The sequence below is a fragment of the Aethina tumida genome, chromosome 7 (assembly GCF_024364675.1).
Source record: "Aethina tumida isolate Nest 87 chromosome 7, icAetTumi1.1, whole genome shotgun sequence".
Taxonomy (NCBI): Eukaryota; Metazoa; Arthropoda; class Insecta; order Coleoptera; family Nitidulidae; genus Aethina; species Aethina tumida.
Genome location: NC_065441.1, coordinates 4,503,578 through 4,522,053, shown reverse-complemented (window position 1 = coordinate 4,522,053; position 18,476 = coordinate 4,503,578). Strand labels below are relative to the sequence as shown.

The 18,476-nt window shown below is 28.0% G+C and overlaps 2 protein-coding genes across 2 annotated transcripts in view; one reads left to right on the top strand and one right to left on the bottom strand.

Annotated features, from left to right (window-relative positions):
* Positions 1 to 11,390, bottom strand: part of LOC109605030 (tyrosine-protein kinase Btk29A) — a 51,212-nt gene extending 39,822 nt beyond the window's left edge. The window contains exons 1-3 of the mRNA XM_020021593.2: positions 11,051 to 11,390; positions 4,108 to 4,318; positions 192 to 389 (exon numbers count right to left, since the gene is read on the bottom strand). Of these exons, the coding sequence (XP_019877152.1) occupies positions 192 to 389; positions 4,108 to 4,318; positions 11,051 to 11,203 (562 nt within the window). The 5' untranslated portion in view covers positions 11,204 to 11,390. The remainder of the gene's footprint in view (positions 1 to 191; positions 390 to 4,107; positions 4,319 to 11,050) is intronic.
* A 2,761-nt stretch (positions 11,391 to 14,151) lies between these two features.
* On the top strand, positions 14,152 to 16,436 carry LOC109605029 (ribosomal oxygenase 1). The gene is made up of 3 exons (XM_020021591.2): positions 14,152 to 14,287; positions 14,348 to 15,359; positions 15,455 to 16,436. Exons 2-3 carry the CDS (start codon positions 14,452 to 14,454, stop codon positions 16,356 to 16,358), a joined length of 1,812 nt encoding a protein of 603 aa, XP_019877150.2. The 5' UTR covers positions 14,152 to 14,287; positions 14,348 to 14,451; the 3' UTR covers positions 16,359 to 16,436.
* Positions 16,437 to 18,476: the final 2,040 nt, after the last annotated feature.

Sequence of the window (18,476 nt, the reverse complement as noted above, 5' to 3'; positions counted from 1 at the left end):
TATTCGCGATAACACACCAAGTGTCTAGTCTTGGATTTATTTTTTAATTTATAGAATCCGAATGATAATGGTTGATAGTCACAGATTCTTATCAGTAGCGAATCAAATTGTTGGCGAGAAATGTTTTTGAAATGATGCATGCACATTTCAGTAGGTTTTCAGCACATAACAACACAAATTCAGCGACTCACCGTTCGTGAAGGAGCTGTCGGGCTCGTTCTTCTCCCAGATCGCGTTCTGGAGCGACGAGACTTGGGCGGCGATGTTCCAGGACTTGCACTCCAGACACCCGAACGCGTTCCGGCTGTTGTTCCGGCAACAGTTCCACCTGCGACCGTTCCACGGGACCGGATGGTAGTGCTTCTTCAGGTTCTTATTCTCCGCGCATGCTGCAACAAAAATTAAAGACCAAAACTATTTTTGTGTGTGGCGGTCGGTACGCGAATGAAATGGAATTTCTTCCATAAAGTGGCGTTTCCGTTTCGTTATTTCGTGTGCGGCCGAACGTGAAATTTATTCGGCATTTCGGTTTTCGGACACGCGATTTCTTTGTTGGGGAAGATGCGCCATCGGAACGGGGAAACTGTCGATGCGTGATGGTGATCGGTGTCGAAGTACCGAAATCTCCGTGAATTAATTCCGGTACGGGCTTCCATTAACTTTTTGTCCGGACAAAAAGATTCGTTGGTTTTGAAATTAACAAAAACTAGATTGACTAAGCAAATGAGTTTGACGAAAATTAAACCAGAATTACGAATTTCTATTGGTAATAACTAAGTCGATGATCCCACTAAATTAACCAAAGGAAATAAATGGAACGAATACTTACTATAAACTATAAATATGTAGTCCAAACAAAAAGATTAATTCGTTTTGAAATTAAGTCAATATTTAATTTTTTTTATTATTAATAACTAAGTCTATGAATTCAGCAAACTAGCCAAAGGAAATAAATGAACACTAGTTTTAATTAACATTCATTTTCAATCTAATTAAAAATGTGGTTAAAAAATCTAACCACCGTTTATAATTTACAATACCTTTTAAAAAAATAATAATTTTCATTTTTTATGAACACGTTTAAAGATTTATCCGTCTGCATCCGGGAACCATGCAAATTCCCATTCAGTCACGAATGAAATTTGTTATTTGTAATTAAAGGAAAAAGATCATTTGTCCAGGCTCATTAAAATATAATAATAGTTAAATACAGAGTAGGTATGAAATATCTCATGAATTCAACACGTTTAAATATGTATAATTGCAATGATTAAAATGAAATTAAACAAAAAAAATAACAATATCTCCGTGTTCGAATCGGATAATTGCCCTGGATTATTTAATAATCGGCAAAAATCTACAAGGAATAAAAAACTTTAAAATGTCACGTTTAATTGAATTAAAATAATGTAATTAAATGCTTGTTAACAGTGTTGAATTAGACAAATTAAAGTAATTATTGTAAATAATGTCGGTACGTACCCCACGAACGTTTGACTTGCACTACTTGACGACGGAATTCGTATTATCTTATATTTAAACGTTCCCCGACCTTTCGTACAAGTAACATAAAAATTATCTTAATAATTGTCGATTGAAAAACCACCGTTGCACAGACCTCACAATGTCAACATTTGCGAAATTACAATTAAATAAATATCTTTAGAATAAGACAAATAATCCTCCATTATGAAACATCCTCGATTCGAAATTGCTTAAAACCATATAAAGGTGTTTACCTAAAAGTCAAGAAAGCGGAAAATTAAATTATAAAGTTTCCACCCTCCGTGGAAAATATTAGAGAAGTGCATTCACTTCGGGGGAGTTCAAAACAAGCCGCAATAACAACGTTCAACAACCCTTATTATCGGGATAATTTTGAGTTATTATAATTGTGGAAGTTCGCCAATGAAACTGTGTCATTCATTAAGAAAGTTGCTGGACGTAAAACTGAAAAGGATCCAACTTTAGAAAGAACATATATCATTTTCTTGTTGTTCACTTAATTTGGCGATTGTTCAGTCAGTAAAGTTTAAATAGTTTGAAGAATGTGTCTTTTAATTATGCAAACGTGTTGGTTTATTAATCAATAATTGTTAGAAATGATATATAATTATTGACTTTCTAAAAATAACTTCTTATGTTTCGAATATTATTAATAGAAAATCAGACAATATAATATAAACAATAAATATAAAACAAGACAATATAAAATGAGATTTTTAAAATGTAGTTAATATTTGATATAGTAAAATATATTTTAGCATTTAGAAATTTTTAAAATTTGGCTATTTATCCATTTATTCAGTTTTTATTTTTATATCAATAATTAAAAAAATATCTATCTATATAATAAACATTTCAATCACACATCACCTTAATAAATAATTGATCTAATTATACCAATAATAATGTCAGTTATAAATTATTTATATTTATAAATATCAACAATTTAAACGTTGAAGTGATTAATTATTATTTGATTTTAAATGAATATTTAATTATTTAACTATTTCTTAATAAATAATTGATCTAATTATAATAATAAATATTCAAACTTGAAAAAATTTAAGTTAAAATTCAAATATACATGTCGCATTTTTAGTTATATTATATTTAAATCATTAACATGACTGGATTTTTTATTGTTTTTATGGTTATTAAAGATATCATAAATTTCATTATAAATTGTTGTAATTATTATCAATTTTATAATTATTTACTTTTATAAATGTGTTTTAGTAATTATTTTAAACATCAATAATGCTAACAAATTTTAAATATTTAGTTACAGACTATTTACAAAATAATTTTTAAAAAAAATCCTTTATTTATTTTCATTTTTATCAAAATGTCAAATAAAATATTCAAATTTTGTTGACAAAATTTTAAATATTTGCACTCCTAAACTCAAAAAAGAAAAAAATATATTTAAATGTTTTTTAATATTATTAAGCATTTAAGTAATTCACTATTTAAATAAATAATTTTAAAATTTACTGTTTCTTTTCATGGATCAGGATATGTAAGGTAATAATCATACTTTGTGATATTAGTTAAAATAAATATTTTTAATAATATTTCTACTTTTATTTTTGTAATTAATAATTTTATAGTTTTTAACAAGTATTCAAAAGTTAAATAGCAATTATATATTAAAATGATCATTAATTAATGACTAGGTAATTAATAATGTTAATATCTGCTATAAATATTTCTGAATCATATTTTTTATGCTTTTACGTGCTTATATATAAACTTTTTAGATTTTTGTGCCTCAAATAAAAATGATATACACATATTTTTAATTAATATTACCAAAATTTATAATAAATATATGTAATTCTAAACCCATAAAAACAGAAATAAACTATTTATTTAAAATATATATTATTCTTTTAAATATTTTCAACAATTAAATAATTGACAGTTTAAATAAATAATTTTGTGTGTTTTTATTAAAATGTGCAAGAAAATATTCATATTTTATGTTGTCAATTAAGAATTATTTTATTTTTTAAAACATTTTTAAATTTTATTTTCGTTATCTATAATTTTATAGTAACTAACAAATATTTAAAATATAAACAGCTATTAAATATTAAAGTGATCATTAATTAATTATTAATATTAATATTTGCTACGAATATTTCTGGAATCATATTTTTTCAAAATTATTCGGTGCTTATATATTATATTTTCAGATCTGCATCATATTTTCTTCCTCTAATAGTAATGATAAATACATAACAAGAAGTAAATAAAACATTTCTTTTAAGTTCAGTTAGTTTCAAAAAAAATAAAACATTTATTTTAAACTAGCTTTTTTAAAATATATATTAACTTCTTCAATAATTAAAAAAATATGCATATTAAATGATACTTTGTCAAGATGAAGAAGGAATTATCATATTTTGTGTTCTGTTCAAATTTATTTTATTTTATTAAGATTTTTAATTTTATCTTTGAAATTAATAATTTTATGGTTATAAACAATTAATCAGGAAATAATTAATGAAATAATCATTAATATTATCAAAAGTTTAAACATAGGTACTCCCAGACCCAAATAAAAAGAAATAAAAAATAAAGGAATCATTGACAAACCTTTGCGGATGGCTTCAATCCACTCGAACCTCTCCTCAGCGTCGGACGCGATTACGAAGAGCGTGTAGTCGTCGTCGTCGCCATAATATCCGACAAGGAACGGCCAAATCGCCCCGTCTACGCCGACATCGTCGCCGGACGCGAAATCGCTGGACGCCGGCTCGATCGTGTGCACCAAACGCAGTTCCACTTGTCCCTTCTTGTTGCCCTTCTGCAAAACAGAAATTCGACTAATTAACTTTCGATCGATTGGTGCCCCATTCATAAACCACCACACTCGGATTACGCGCCCCAAATTATGCATTTAGTACGAAATATTTTCGTTTTGTTTCAAATAAAATCGTAATTAAAACTTTTGGAGTAATTTAAAAACGCAATTACCGCTACAGTTTCTAAAAATGTTGTATTAAAATTTATTTTTGTCTTGTTTCATTAAAATTCTGCTAATTGCATTTTATGCAAAGGCAAGTTTGTTTTTGTCTCCGGCTTGATATAATCGTAATAAACATTAGGGAATGTCACATTTATGAATTTAATAACATTAAAAGCTTCGTACATGAAAATAACAACCTACTTTTATGTATTCCGTACTAATTAATTGTTTTCGCAATGAAAATACGTTTCAAATGTTACGTGTAAAGAAACTCAAATTAATTTTATGTTTATACATTTATAATTAATAATTTTATGTATTTGTATGTGAAATAGCAATAAAAATTAATTAAAAATACATTAAAAATGTGATGTATTTCGATAAATATTATTTTTATAATTAATTAATTTAGTGGATTGAACAAAAAATAATAAAAAACATTATGACGTATATTATTTTAGCTTTTTTACTCTTTTGTTTAATGTGAGCTGTTTTGTACAGTTCTATAAAAATTATTATATTCTTATTCTATACAACGTTATATATATTTTTCTGAATTCTACTTTAACATTGAAAGGGTTTAATGATTAAATCATGATATTTAATTTAACATTAACACTTATATATAATATAATTTTGGCCCATCCAAGGGGAGTGATGAGTTCATTTAAATTGGAAAAATTTTTATGTCGAAATTGGTTATAAACGTGATCTCCCATATTTTCTATAAGGTTGATATATGAAGAACGGGCAAGACAAAACAAGGATGTTTTGATCTTATAACTAATCCATGACAATTTTGAATTTGTATTTGGGGTCGTCTTAATATTGAAACACATTTATTAAGAGTATCATTTCTTTAGTATATGGAAGCAAATTGTTACTTATTATATTCCTGTGCATAAATCAGTCTAACCAGACTTAGGGCAGGAGAATTGAAGCATCCCCATAGCATAATTGAACATCCACCATGTTTCACTGTGTGTATAACAAATTTTTTGTGCAGTTTTGTTCATGTAGAATTTTTAAAATATGCTAAACCATAATTTTTTATAAAATAAATTTAGACTCATCAGTAAAATCTACTCATCCACACTGTTTTGTGGTTGAAGCAAAATTGGATATATTTTTAGTAGAAAGCAGGAATTTTCTTGCAGGTTTGGGGACAATCGAATCCCCACCCATTAACCATCTTCTCACAATCTTCGAACTAATTTCAGCAAGTCATATTTCTTCTAGGTTGTCTTTAATTTCAGTTGACGATAAGACTAGATTGTTTTCTAACAAATTACTCAGTTATCGATTATCTTTCAAGTTTTTGAGTTCAGTTTCTCTAAATTTTAAGTTAAATACTATGAAAAACGATTGACTTATTTAGTCGTAAAATTTTAGCCATTTCTTCTTGTTTTTCTCGTAAACAATCTATATAAATACATGAAATATATCTATATAAATTCATGAAATTTCAATGAAAGACCGTAAAGAATAAAGTTGATACAATTTTGTCCATTGAAAAATAAAAAATACAGAAATTGTTAATTATAAGAGAATAACCGAAAGAACAATAAACATTGATAGGCATTCGCATTCAATTCAAATAGTACACCTCACATTTTTAATATATTTTAATAAGTTGCTAAAATTTAAGCCACTACTCTATATAGAATAATAAAATGCTAAAATAAGTTCTATATAAAAGACGTAGATAATTAAAAATAAAATAAAATAATACACCACAATATTTGAGTACATTATACTTATGCATTCATAATTAACAATAATATAGAAATGTTAAAATATTATTTTTTTAATAATTTAGTTATAAAATTTGGATTTTATTTAATGATAAAAACATAAAGAAATAAAGTTTTATTAATAATAAAATTATCACTTTAAATAAAAAATAATAAAATGGCTACAATTCGTTCTTTAAATTTATAAAACTAGATTAATTTACGTAATAGAATATTTAAATTGTTAAAACAAGTTCAAAACAAAGTAATAAACCACATTTCCGCTAATGAATAAGTACTAATCCCCCGCTCATGAACATTAATCCGACAAACTGAAAATATAGGCCAACTGAAACTTCAGCTGTTCAAACATCGTCACGAACACCGAGACATCGAAATCATGCATCACAAACTAAGAAAAAACCAGAACCATGCCCACAAAACAACCATACAAACACACCTTGTATATTTAATTCGACACACAAGCCTTCGTCGAGACAATAAATGAATGACCGATGCCCAATGAAAACCAATAAACCCAAATGAGCAGAAAACGGCAGACCGAACCTGCGGGAAAGTGACGACTGAGCGTCTGGAAGGGTGTCCCACCCTGTGCACTGCGCACGTTCGATAAGGGTGAACGCCGCGTCGCGGATCGCGCCCCTTTTCCCTTCTCGACGTTTCATTCAAGTCCGACCGGGTCCACCCATGCTTGTGTCTTTCGACACTGTGTTTACATATTTTCGCTATCGATCTACGAAATGGGAATCGAGATCGCATCTTTGGGGTTCGGACGATCGAATGGTGATGGTTTTTAATTTGATTGAGGGTCGCATTGTATCCGTGTATGCGTGAACGTTAACGGGGAGGATGCAGTTGGAACGGTTGGTAAAATAAAAGGCAAAAGGGATGAGCAGGTTTTAGATGATTCATTTTTTTTTGACTTATTTAAATTAAATTGCTAAATACATTTAATTAATTCTGAGCCAAGTTGTCACGTGGTAATGATACCGTCATTGTTCGAGCTATTGATCGTGTTAAAGTCTTCCGGTGTTAACTGGATTAACGTTTAGCAAATTATTTGGGAAAAAAAAGTTTTGCTAAATTTATTATTTAAGTCAGAAAAATATTTTGTAAAGGAAAATTATTTAAAATTGGCAAAATATGTTTTAAAACAATTAATTTATTCACCAATAATTATTATAATTGACTAAATTTTGGCATTTTATATTAAACAAATTATACGACTGTATAAAATAAAATATTAAACAAATTAAGTTAATTTTCCAAATTTATTTAAGCAATTTTATACGGATTATTAGAAGCAATTATGTCCTATGCGACTGACACTAGTTTATTTTAGCCGGAATTAGAGTAGATTTGTTCCCACCGAAATAAAAAGCGAAGGAATGCCATCTAATATTCTGACAAGCATGTGTTGTAGTTGTCGAGCCAGTTGACATTAAACAGAACGTTTTGATGGGGTTAACATCTCCTAATTTCAAATGTTTCCTTGTGATTAAACATAATGGCTGAACAAAACACCGTAATTTTAATAACTTAATCTCATTTATACGTTTTTTTTTTTTTATTTCTTCCGCCTGTGGATCGAAACACAAGAGAAGAGTGTGACGACAGGCGAAGAAGCTTTCTTTCAATCGACTCACCTGATCAGAATGTGCGTCTGGATGACTCACGTGCAACAAGCTCATTAATCAACTTTTGTACGGATGTAAAAATGACTGGGAATTTTTTAAATGGACGTCTTTATGACCGACTTACGGATTACCATATGAATGTTTTTTTAGGAGACGCGGAGGCATGTTAATGCAATCGGCGTCTTCCTTTTGGAACAAGGGCTTGTAATACATTGTTTTCGGGTCGTTCTCGTCAAAGAAAGAGCATTTTTCTATTAGTAGTTCAAGCACCGGGAACGGAAAAACACGTCATAAAAGCTCTCAGAGATGAAATGATTTAAATAATGGTCTTGTTTACACACACACGTTTGTTTATAAACAAGGATAGGAGTAAAATATGTCGGAAACATAGTATATGTAAAAGACAGAAAAAAATAACAACACTTTTGCTATATTTATATAATTGATGACTAATAAAAAATTATAAAATTATTAATAAAAAATTATTTTATTTTTATTTTTTATGTTTCTGTTTTGAAAACTAAATTTTTTATAATTATATGAAATATTAATTAATAACAAAATTCACCTAGATATTTGTTTTCTTTTTGAAAAATTGTTACACAAACTATACATTATCCTGAATATTGTTATTATCATAATAGATTGCAATGAACAAAAATTGGAACAATGAAAATAATTAAAATTCAGAGCAACAGAGCAACACAAATCGCTACATCACAATGCAATAGAAAAACATTTAAACACTTTTGACCAAAAGTGACAATTTTAATTAAATACCTCGGGATAGTACCATAAACCGTTTTTCTTTTCAGCTTTATATCGCTTCTTCGTACCTTTAAAGATGGTGACGGAACAAATATAGATTGTCGGAATGTATTGGAAAGTTTTTATCAATTCGCACATAAATAACGTTAACAAGACAAGAATTTATTCAAGTTTCCGTACTAATATCAATAAATAAAATAAATTGCACAAAACAGTTGCAGTGTTTTAATTATTTATAATTTAATTAATTTTTTTATTATCATTATTTATTATTTAATCATGAATTATTGAATAAAATTATTAATTTAAATTTATTATTTATTTTAATTTTTAACCATAATTTTATAATTTTTTTAAACTTATATATTACATTTTGTAAATATTATATTTTTCAATAATAAAATATAATATAATACATATAAATGATTTAAAATAATAATACAATTATTGTTTTAATAAAATTTAAACAAGATAAAAAAATCCTTTTAATTATTCAATTTTTTAAATTTTATATGTTTAAATAACAATTTTAATTTTATTATATTTATTAATTATTTTTTTTTATTTAAATAGTTATTTTTAATTTTTTTTAGCTATTTATATTTAATTTTATAAATTTAAGTTGACAATTTTATTTTTTTTTTATTTTATTATTATTATTATTATGTTTATGATTATTTTTAATACTTTAAGTTTCATATTTTAAATTTTATTAATATGAATTAACAATTTTATCATTATTATTATTATTATTATTATTTTAAATTGTTATTTTTAATTCTTTTATTTATTTTATAATTTTATAAATCTAAATTAACAATTTTAATTATTTTTTTAATTAAATTATTTGTCAATTTTTTAAATTTTAACTTTAAATTAAAATTTTGTAAACTTTTTTAATTTAATTGTCAAGTTTTAAGCATAATACTTTAAATTTTATAAATTTTAATTAAATATTTTCTTATTATTATTAATATTTATTTAATATATTACATTTTATATATTTAATATGACAATTTTATTAAATTTAATTGATTTTTTCTTGATTATTATTTTTCTTAATTTAAATAGTTATTTTTAATTTTTTATGTTAAGATTTATAAATTTAAAATAACAATTTTCATTTTTTAAACACAAATCGTTATTTTTTTAGGATTTCCAAATATTAATTTTATGAGATTCTTGTTTTAGTTTAAATTTTAAAATAAAAATATAATTTTGAAAATTTTGATATAAATGATTATTTTTAATTCTTGAAGTTTCATATTTTAAATTTTATTAATATGAATTAACAATTTCATTATTATTATTATTATTTAATTTAAATTGTTATTTTTAATTCTTTTATTTATTTTATAATTTTATAAATCTAAATTAACAATTTTAATTATTTTTTTTAATTAAATTGTTTATCAATTTTTTAATTTTTAACTTATTATTTTAAAATTTTGTAATCTTTTTTAATTTAATTGTCAATTTTTAAGTTTTAAGCATAATATTTTAAGTTTTATAAATTTAAATTAAAAATTTTATTATTATTATAAATTTTATATATTTAATATGACAATTTTATTAAATTTAAAGGTTTATTTAAATTTTAATTAAATATGAGTAATTAAAAATAATGAAATTTAATTTAACTGATGGAAATTGCTTTATAATGAATAATTTTGAATATTTGATAAACATTATAAGTATGACTCACAGTTTAATTCAATTAATATTAATTATATAAAAATGGTTTGACTAAATATTGAACAATTTTAATGATCAAATATATATTAGGATAATCAAATAATTGAAATATTTTGAAATTTCAATTTTATTCTCCAAATAAAATAATAAAATAAATTAAAAAATTAAATTTGAATTATTAAACGTGTGGCTAATTTAAGATGGAAACCTACCTCATAACTTTTTTATATTAAACTAACTTCTCATTAAAATTGTTTTTTTTATGAGTAGTTATAAATTAAAAAGTTTTGGTGAGTTTCTATTTTAAATGGACCACACTAAGTATACTTCTATTAACTAATTAACAATATTAAATAATAATGAATATAAATAAATATTTAAAATTATTGTAATTTAACATTACATTTATTTTTAAAACTATCAGTTAAACAACACATTTTAAATATATTACTTAATAGTGAATCAGATTGAAATTCTTAGAAATTGTTTATTAATGAATCATTTTTAATGAATGATAATACACTTTATAATAATTAAGAATTTCCTGAAACAAATCCAATTGAAGGAACAATAAAATATCAGAGAAACAAAATATTTAAGGATTAAAAGAAAAGTCTGGTTGTCAATTTCAGGAGCACTCTCCAAAGGAATTCGCAGCATTGAAAAGGCGAAAATCGATAATCGATGACAGCAAAGAGGAAACGGAAAAAACTCACATTTTCCGGTCGGTCATCGTAATAGATAAGGTATCGGTTGGTCAGCAACCACCAGCGCTTTTTGTAGTTGACAATGGTGAAGGGTTTCTTGTTCTGCGACCGCTTCCACATGAACCCCTGCTTGACGATCTCGCTCTGGAAGTTCGGATACATGTTCCGGGTGTATCACATTTTCCGGTCATTCATACACACACGCACATACACACATACACGCCCGATTTTAGGTTAGGAAAGCGCGAGCAATAAACAATTTTTAAGCGAAGGTCACTCTTATCAAGCGACGAGCGCTCGCGAGACTGCTGCCCGCCGACACTGCCGAAAACTGAAGCGCAACAATAAATAGAACGAACGCAGCCATGGGACAAGTTCTGTGATCATTTTATTTGGACTTGTTTTGCCGTGCGGTCCGGACGCGTTCGGAATTCCTAGAAATACATATCCGTTTATTCCTTGTATATTTTCGTTTGGGCTTTTGACTGAATAATTTATACGTGACGTACGGGGAACGGTATATTATTTAATGTTATTACCCACTAAAGTATGAATAAATTTACAAGTTAGTTGTCTTTGTTTTTGTTTATGTCAATTTATAGTTTGTGACGAACATATTTTTAAGAAGAGAATTGACCCGTTATTTGTTGATCAATTGAACAAGTATGTGCAAAGTTAGTTGTCTACCACAAGAATTCAGACAGTTTTTACTTTGCTTTGCCATCGATTATCGATTTTCACATCTTAAATGGTCCAGTGCGTTTTGCTTTGAATACTGTTATTAAAAATTTGTTTGTTTTTGTGAATTCGTCAATTACATTATGTCGTTTTTTTAATCCTTATTTATTATTAAAATAAATTTTATTAGAGTTTATATATTATGTATTATAAACCACCTATACAGTACGAAAAGAGTTTGATCCATCTGAATTCTGAAAGAGACATCATGAACAATAGAGACAGTAAGTCTCCCACTATGAGACAGACTTCTACTGTCTCTGTCATGCGTGATGTCTCTTTCTAAATTCAGACGGGTCAAACGGTTGTCCTACTGTATATTAAATTATTAGATTTGATACTTTTCTTTTACGAAACACGTGTTAATGAAAGAAGACCTGGACGGTGACGAAAAAGACTAACTTCACCATAACAAGACCGATATTTAAGAAGCCAAGTGCTTAGACGAAGGTTTGTAACCAGTACTTTACTGCAACAATAGTTTCCATCGACTTATAATGTAAGAATAAGGATACCGTAAGGAGAAGGACCAAAGTAAGATAATATAACCCCGTACCGTTCTGTAACAGGTCCCTTATTGACTGCTACACACCATAGGGATCGACTAAATTTCGCTCGAGAGAAGCTGAGTGGACTCATGTATTGTCTAGGTCTTCTCTAAACAGCGATGGTCGTCGTAGAAAAGTATATAGACGACTAGAAGTTCAAGTTTAAGGACTGTGAGAAGATCTTCAAGAAAAATCCTAAGTTACTTAAGATCACATTCACTGGACCACAGAACAATGGGGACAAACAGTTTTTAGTGGCGAGTCTAAATTTAATTCATAAAAAAATGGTTTTGCTTAAGTTAAACAACCTTCACATAAAGTTTAGGAATGTTTCTGGCGTAGGCCACCTTAGACTGATTTATGTACAGGGATATATTAAACAACAATTTACTTCTATATATTGAAGAAATGATGCTCTTAATAAATGTGTTTTAGCATGAACGTTTTGTCCAACCCATTCCAATCTCCAAACATCAACATGAACAGCAATTGAAGAAGCTTGAAGAAATATAGCCTATGCCTTAGATATGGGATAAATGTATAAAATAAAAAAGATATTATACAAAGTATTAATTTTAAATTAAATAACAAAGATTTAACCATTAGAAATCAATCCCTTTCAATATTTAAGTTGCTATATTTATGTCCAGTTCAAAGTAGAAAAGTATATAGTAATTTTTTTAATACTTTATGAAACAACAATAGATATTATCTTAACAATTTACATTAAATGAAAGAGTTATGGCTAAAATATTTAACATTTTAAAAAGGTATTTTATGTACTGAAATTACTTTAACTTACTTCAAAATTAATCAAGGTGACTTTTTTAATAATTTGTGTACAAAGAATAGAATATAAAAAGCTTAATAGTTTTTAATAGTAGTATAGAAAATAGGACAAAAAAATAAAGGAGAACTCTCCAAAATCTACGTCACTGTATCTTTATGGCAAAAGTTTTACATAGAACTATACTTATGTATTTTTGAAATTTAAATTTGATGGGCTGCGTTGCCTTCAGAAGATTAGATGCTTTTTAGATTAATTGCTCATTAAATTTATTATTTTTTTAATAATATATAATATTACTTCAGGATTGTAATTTTTAAAATGAATGAATATTCCCTAATTCTTTTAGATATTAAGATATATTTAAATATTTTGAAAATTATTTGTCTTATTTCTTATCCTTATTCACCACATTTTTAATTAAATTATCCAATGATAGAAATAAAGAGAACAAAAAATTTAATAATTGTTGGACAATCTCTAAAATTTCTTTATTATTTAACTGTAAGGAATTTTATAAAAGAATGCATAATTCAACTATTTTATACTTATTTATGAATATTTTATTAATTGGATGAATTGAGAATGTAACACTTGACGAACTAATTAAAACCATGATTTCTAAGACTTAAACTCTTTATCAAGAGTAATATTTTTATTATTTTACATTTAAATAAACAATAAAACACATCTTATATTTAGTATCAGTTTTAAATATCTGTCTGATATTTAAGGCTTACAATTATTAAATGGTATTCTGAATATGAAGATATATTTTGATTATATTGAAAACTGTTTGTTTTATTTGTTACTATTATTCTCCATATTTATGCAATATTATGAACAAACAAAATTAATGGACAATATCCAATTTCAAGAGGAGATCCAGTATGAAGTTATAAAAAAATGTACTTCCTATTGGACTGAAACGCACCACATTTTAATCTTAAATTAAAACTATAATAAATTTACTATATGTACTAAACTTTATTGTAGCATTACAGAATCTTTACTAGCTTACCTTATGGCGTACGTATATCAATAAATTTAGAAACTTTTCAATTTCTTTTTGCGACGGTCGTGCCCTCTGCGTCTTAACGGCGAACTACCAAAGAAACTTTCAACATTTCAAATAATTTATCGAGATTAAACAGTTTAAATATAATAAAATATGTAAGTTTTTAAGAATTAAGTCAACGATAATTTTCTATAATCATGCCCTTTTAATTTTAGAACGTTAACTTTTAACACCGACAACACCGCAAAACATAACCATAAAACAAGTCGAAGAGTACATGCTGTAATTCCAAGTTGATAACAGACCGGCAAACAAAAAAATGGCAGAAAATGGGGCTGCCCCATTGTCAGCTTTCGCAGTGTACAAGCAACAACAACAACAGCAGCAGCAGAATAAGTCTTCGCCGAAACCGAAGAAGCGTAAACAGAAAGAAGTCACAGTTACATCAGTTAGGAAGAAGAAGGTGCCAAAACCTAGTGTGACAAGCGACGATGACGAGGAAATACCTCAGTTGGTTGAAATACCGGTAAAAATGAAACCGGGCCCATCGGCAAACCATGTGAACAATGAAAACAAATCAAAACCGAAAGGTGTTCTGAAACTGAACACTGAACAGAACACTAAGGTTAAGCAAAGTAAAAAGGCTTCTAAAAAGACCTTGAAAAAGAAAATAAAATTAAAAGTGAGCAAAGTTAATGGGCACAAAAGCAGTCCAGAAAAACCTTTAGACTGTTTAACTGAATCAGCAAAACTGTTCAGATGGTTTATAAATCCTATTCCACCTGATGTGTTCTTCAACGAATTTTGGGAGAAGGAAGCAATCTTTATAGAAAGGGGTGCCAAAAACTACTACACTCACCTTTTAACCACTGAAAGGTTAGACAGGATCCTAAGGGACAATCCATTGTATTATACAAGGAATATAGATGTTGTTTCTTATGAAAACGGCGTTAAAGAAAACTTCAATCAAGAGGGCAGAGCTGTTGCGGCCGCCCTTTGGGACTATTATTCAAATGGTTGCAGCATCAGGCTCCTCAATCCTCAGACATATGATCAGAAGGTCCACCTGCTCTTGGCCACTCTGCAGGAATACTTTGGCACCATGATGGGTGCGAATACATACCTAACACCACCTGGAAGTCAAGGTTTTGCTCCACATTATGATGACATCGAAGCTTTTGTAGTGCAACTTGAGGGTAGAAAACACTGGAAACTCTACAAACCTCAGTAAGTACATATTTACCAATTTATGCTTTGCTACATTGACTTGTGCAATTTCCTTATAAGAGTCCAGTTGGATGATCAATTTCTTATTTTTGTAGAGGTGCAGACGTCTTAGCCCGTGATTCCAGCCCGAACTTGGACCGCGACATCCTCGGCCCCCCCTTCATGGAGGTGACTCTGAACGCCGGCGACCTGTTATACTTCCCTCGGGGCACCATCCACGAGGGCTGCACCGACCCGGACTCACACTCCTTCCACATCACAGTTTCGGTGTACCAGCACACCGCGTACGCCGACCTGCTCGAGCATGTGTTGCCGGACGCGCTCAAGAGGGCCGCTTTCGAGGACGTGGAGTTCAGGAAGGGCTTGCCGCTAAACTATCTGAAGCACGTGGGATGCGTAAACGGCGCCAAAGACACGCCGCAACGGGCTGAAATCGTTCAGAATGTTAAGAAGTTGATTGCCAGTCTGTCACACTATGTGGATGTGGATAGGGCTGCTGATAAAATGGGCAAGAACTTTATGCATGATGCCATGCCCCCCATTTTGACCAAGCAGGAAGTCATGTTTACGTCTAAAGGCGACGGAGATTACATGAAGAACGGCAAAGTTTACAACAGAGTTGAGATTGGTTTAGATACGCAGGTCCGCTTGTTGCGGTACTACTGTTTGCGTGTAGTCAATGAAAACGACAAGGTGTCTAAGATTTACTACTCGACTGACAATGCTAAGGTGTACCATGGTGAAGAGGCACAGTGGCTTGAAATCGACAATGAATTGGTTCCCATTCTAGAGAAGATGCAGTCAATATATCCGGAATTCATAGAGGTGGAGCAATTGCCCATTAAAGATGATACTGCTAAAGTCCAACTAGTGGCTGATCTTTGGGAGAAAGGTTTGTTGGTTACAAAAGGACCATTGGCAGCTTTCAGCGGAGAAGAGGACAGTGATTATGACGTGGACGAGTGGCATAGTGACACCATTGAGTTGGAGGTTACTTAAATTTAAGTAAATTGTATTATAATAATGTTTGTAAATCTTTTTATGTCTTAATAATCTTAAATATATCTTTTACACAAATTTTTGAGCTTTATTTCACTCATTATCATTATGATTATATCATCATGGCTGTGAAGTAACATATCATTATTCTTAAAAAATCTTAAATTATTTATAGACATGTGCCTATAAATTCATTTTACCAGGTTGAATCTTCAATGGACATTTAAGTAGGACTACTTTTTCAAAAAATAAGAAATATTCTTAGTTCTACATGTGGATGTCTTTCTAATGAATTTAAGATACCAAATATACATAAATTATGAATATAAAAAAGAGTAAAAAAGTAGAGAAATTAATAATGATTTTTTTCGACCATTTAAATATTATATAATTAATTTCTACATCTTAAAAATAATATATAACATTTTATATTTATATCTATCAAGATATAATGACTGGAATAGTTTTTACGAGGAGAAAATGACTTTAAAAAATACTAAATTTTGGCCATATATGTATAAATTTGTGTAATTGAAGATACAAAGATACCTAATTTATAAATATATGCAAGGAATAAAAAAGTTGACAAAAAATTAATGATTTATTACTTTTTAATGAAAATTAAAAAAAGTTAAAATATATAATTTAAAATTTTAAAAGTATTTAATTTAAAATTAAAAAAATATTAAAATACTTAATTTAAGTTAATAAATAAATTCTTTTAATCTAAATTAAAAAAATAATAAAATATTTAATTTAAAAAGTAACAATATTAAATTAAAAATATATATTTAATTTAAAATTTAAATAATAATAAATAATTCAATATAAAATAAATATAGTTAAAAGTATCGTAATTAAAAAAATATAGTTAAAATATAGAAACATGAATTTAAATATTTGCTGAACATGTAATTTTTAAGCTTTTAGTCCAAACTAAATTCTCAATAAAACATATCCAAAATTCATCTAAATTTTTGATATATACAGAAGATAGTATTTAATGATGTCTTTATAAACGGTTGATTTTAATTTTATCATTGAACTCAAAACGTAGTTCTTTTCCATCACATTCGACACAAAATTCGTATTTTGGTTATATTTTACAACTTCGTATATGTATTTGTATTATTTATTTACTTTTGCACATATGGATTTACGCTGGTTTATAGTAAAATTATTGTTTTTTTTTCAATATATTTTTAGTAAAATATACAAAATAAATTAATATTTACAACACATGAATTTAGAAATTTACTTCAAAATTTATTGTTTAATTAAATATCATTAATTTTTTAATTGGTAGAAAATTGATTTTTATTATATTTTGCGTTTTGAAGTAAATTTAAATCAATAAAAATTTTTAATAGAGTATGTAGATAACAAAATGATAAATAATATATTAAATATATATAGTTCATATATACCATAAGTCATTTCAAATTATTTAAAATGGCAAAACTTAAACAAAGGGATTTCAGTGTAATGAATTGAATTTATTCTTAATACATCCAATATAGGGGATACCACGCACGCCAAGAAACACACAATATGTTAAAACCTTTCTCGGCTAGCTCGGTCGTCAGGCCAACAATCGGAGCCACCGTCCGCCGAACACAGCGAGTCGATCTCTAAGATTTTATTTTATTACTATATATAGTGAAGGAGATTCCGTGGCAACAACAACCACGGATCTATTGATCATCTTTGAAAAGTGAATGAGAAAACCTTTCAAATGAGGTGTGCCAAATCTATATTTCCCGTTCATTTTAGGATTTTATTACTATATATAGAGGAGGAGATTCCGTGGCAACAACAACCACGGATCTATTGATCATCTTTGAAAAGTGAATGAAAAAACCTTTCAAATGAGGTGTCACAAATCTATGTAACCTGTTTATTTTATATATACCATAAGTCATTTCAAATTATTTAAAATGGCAAAACTTAAACAAAGGGATTTCAGTGTAATGAATTGAATTTATTCTTAATACATCCAATATAGGGGATACCACGCACGCCAAGAAACACACAATATGTTAAAACCTTTCTCGGCTAGCTCGGTCGTCAGGCCAACAATCGGAGCCACCGTCCGCCGAACACAGCGAGTCGATCTCT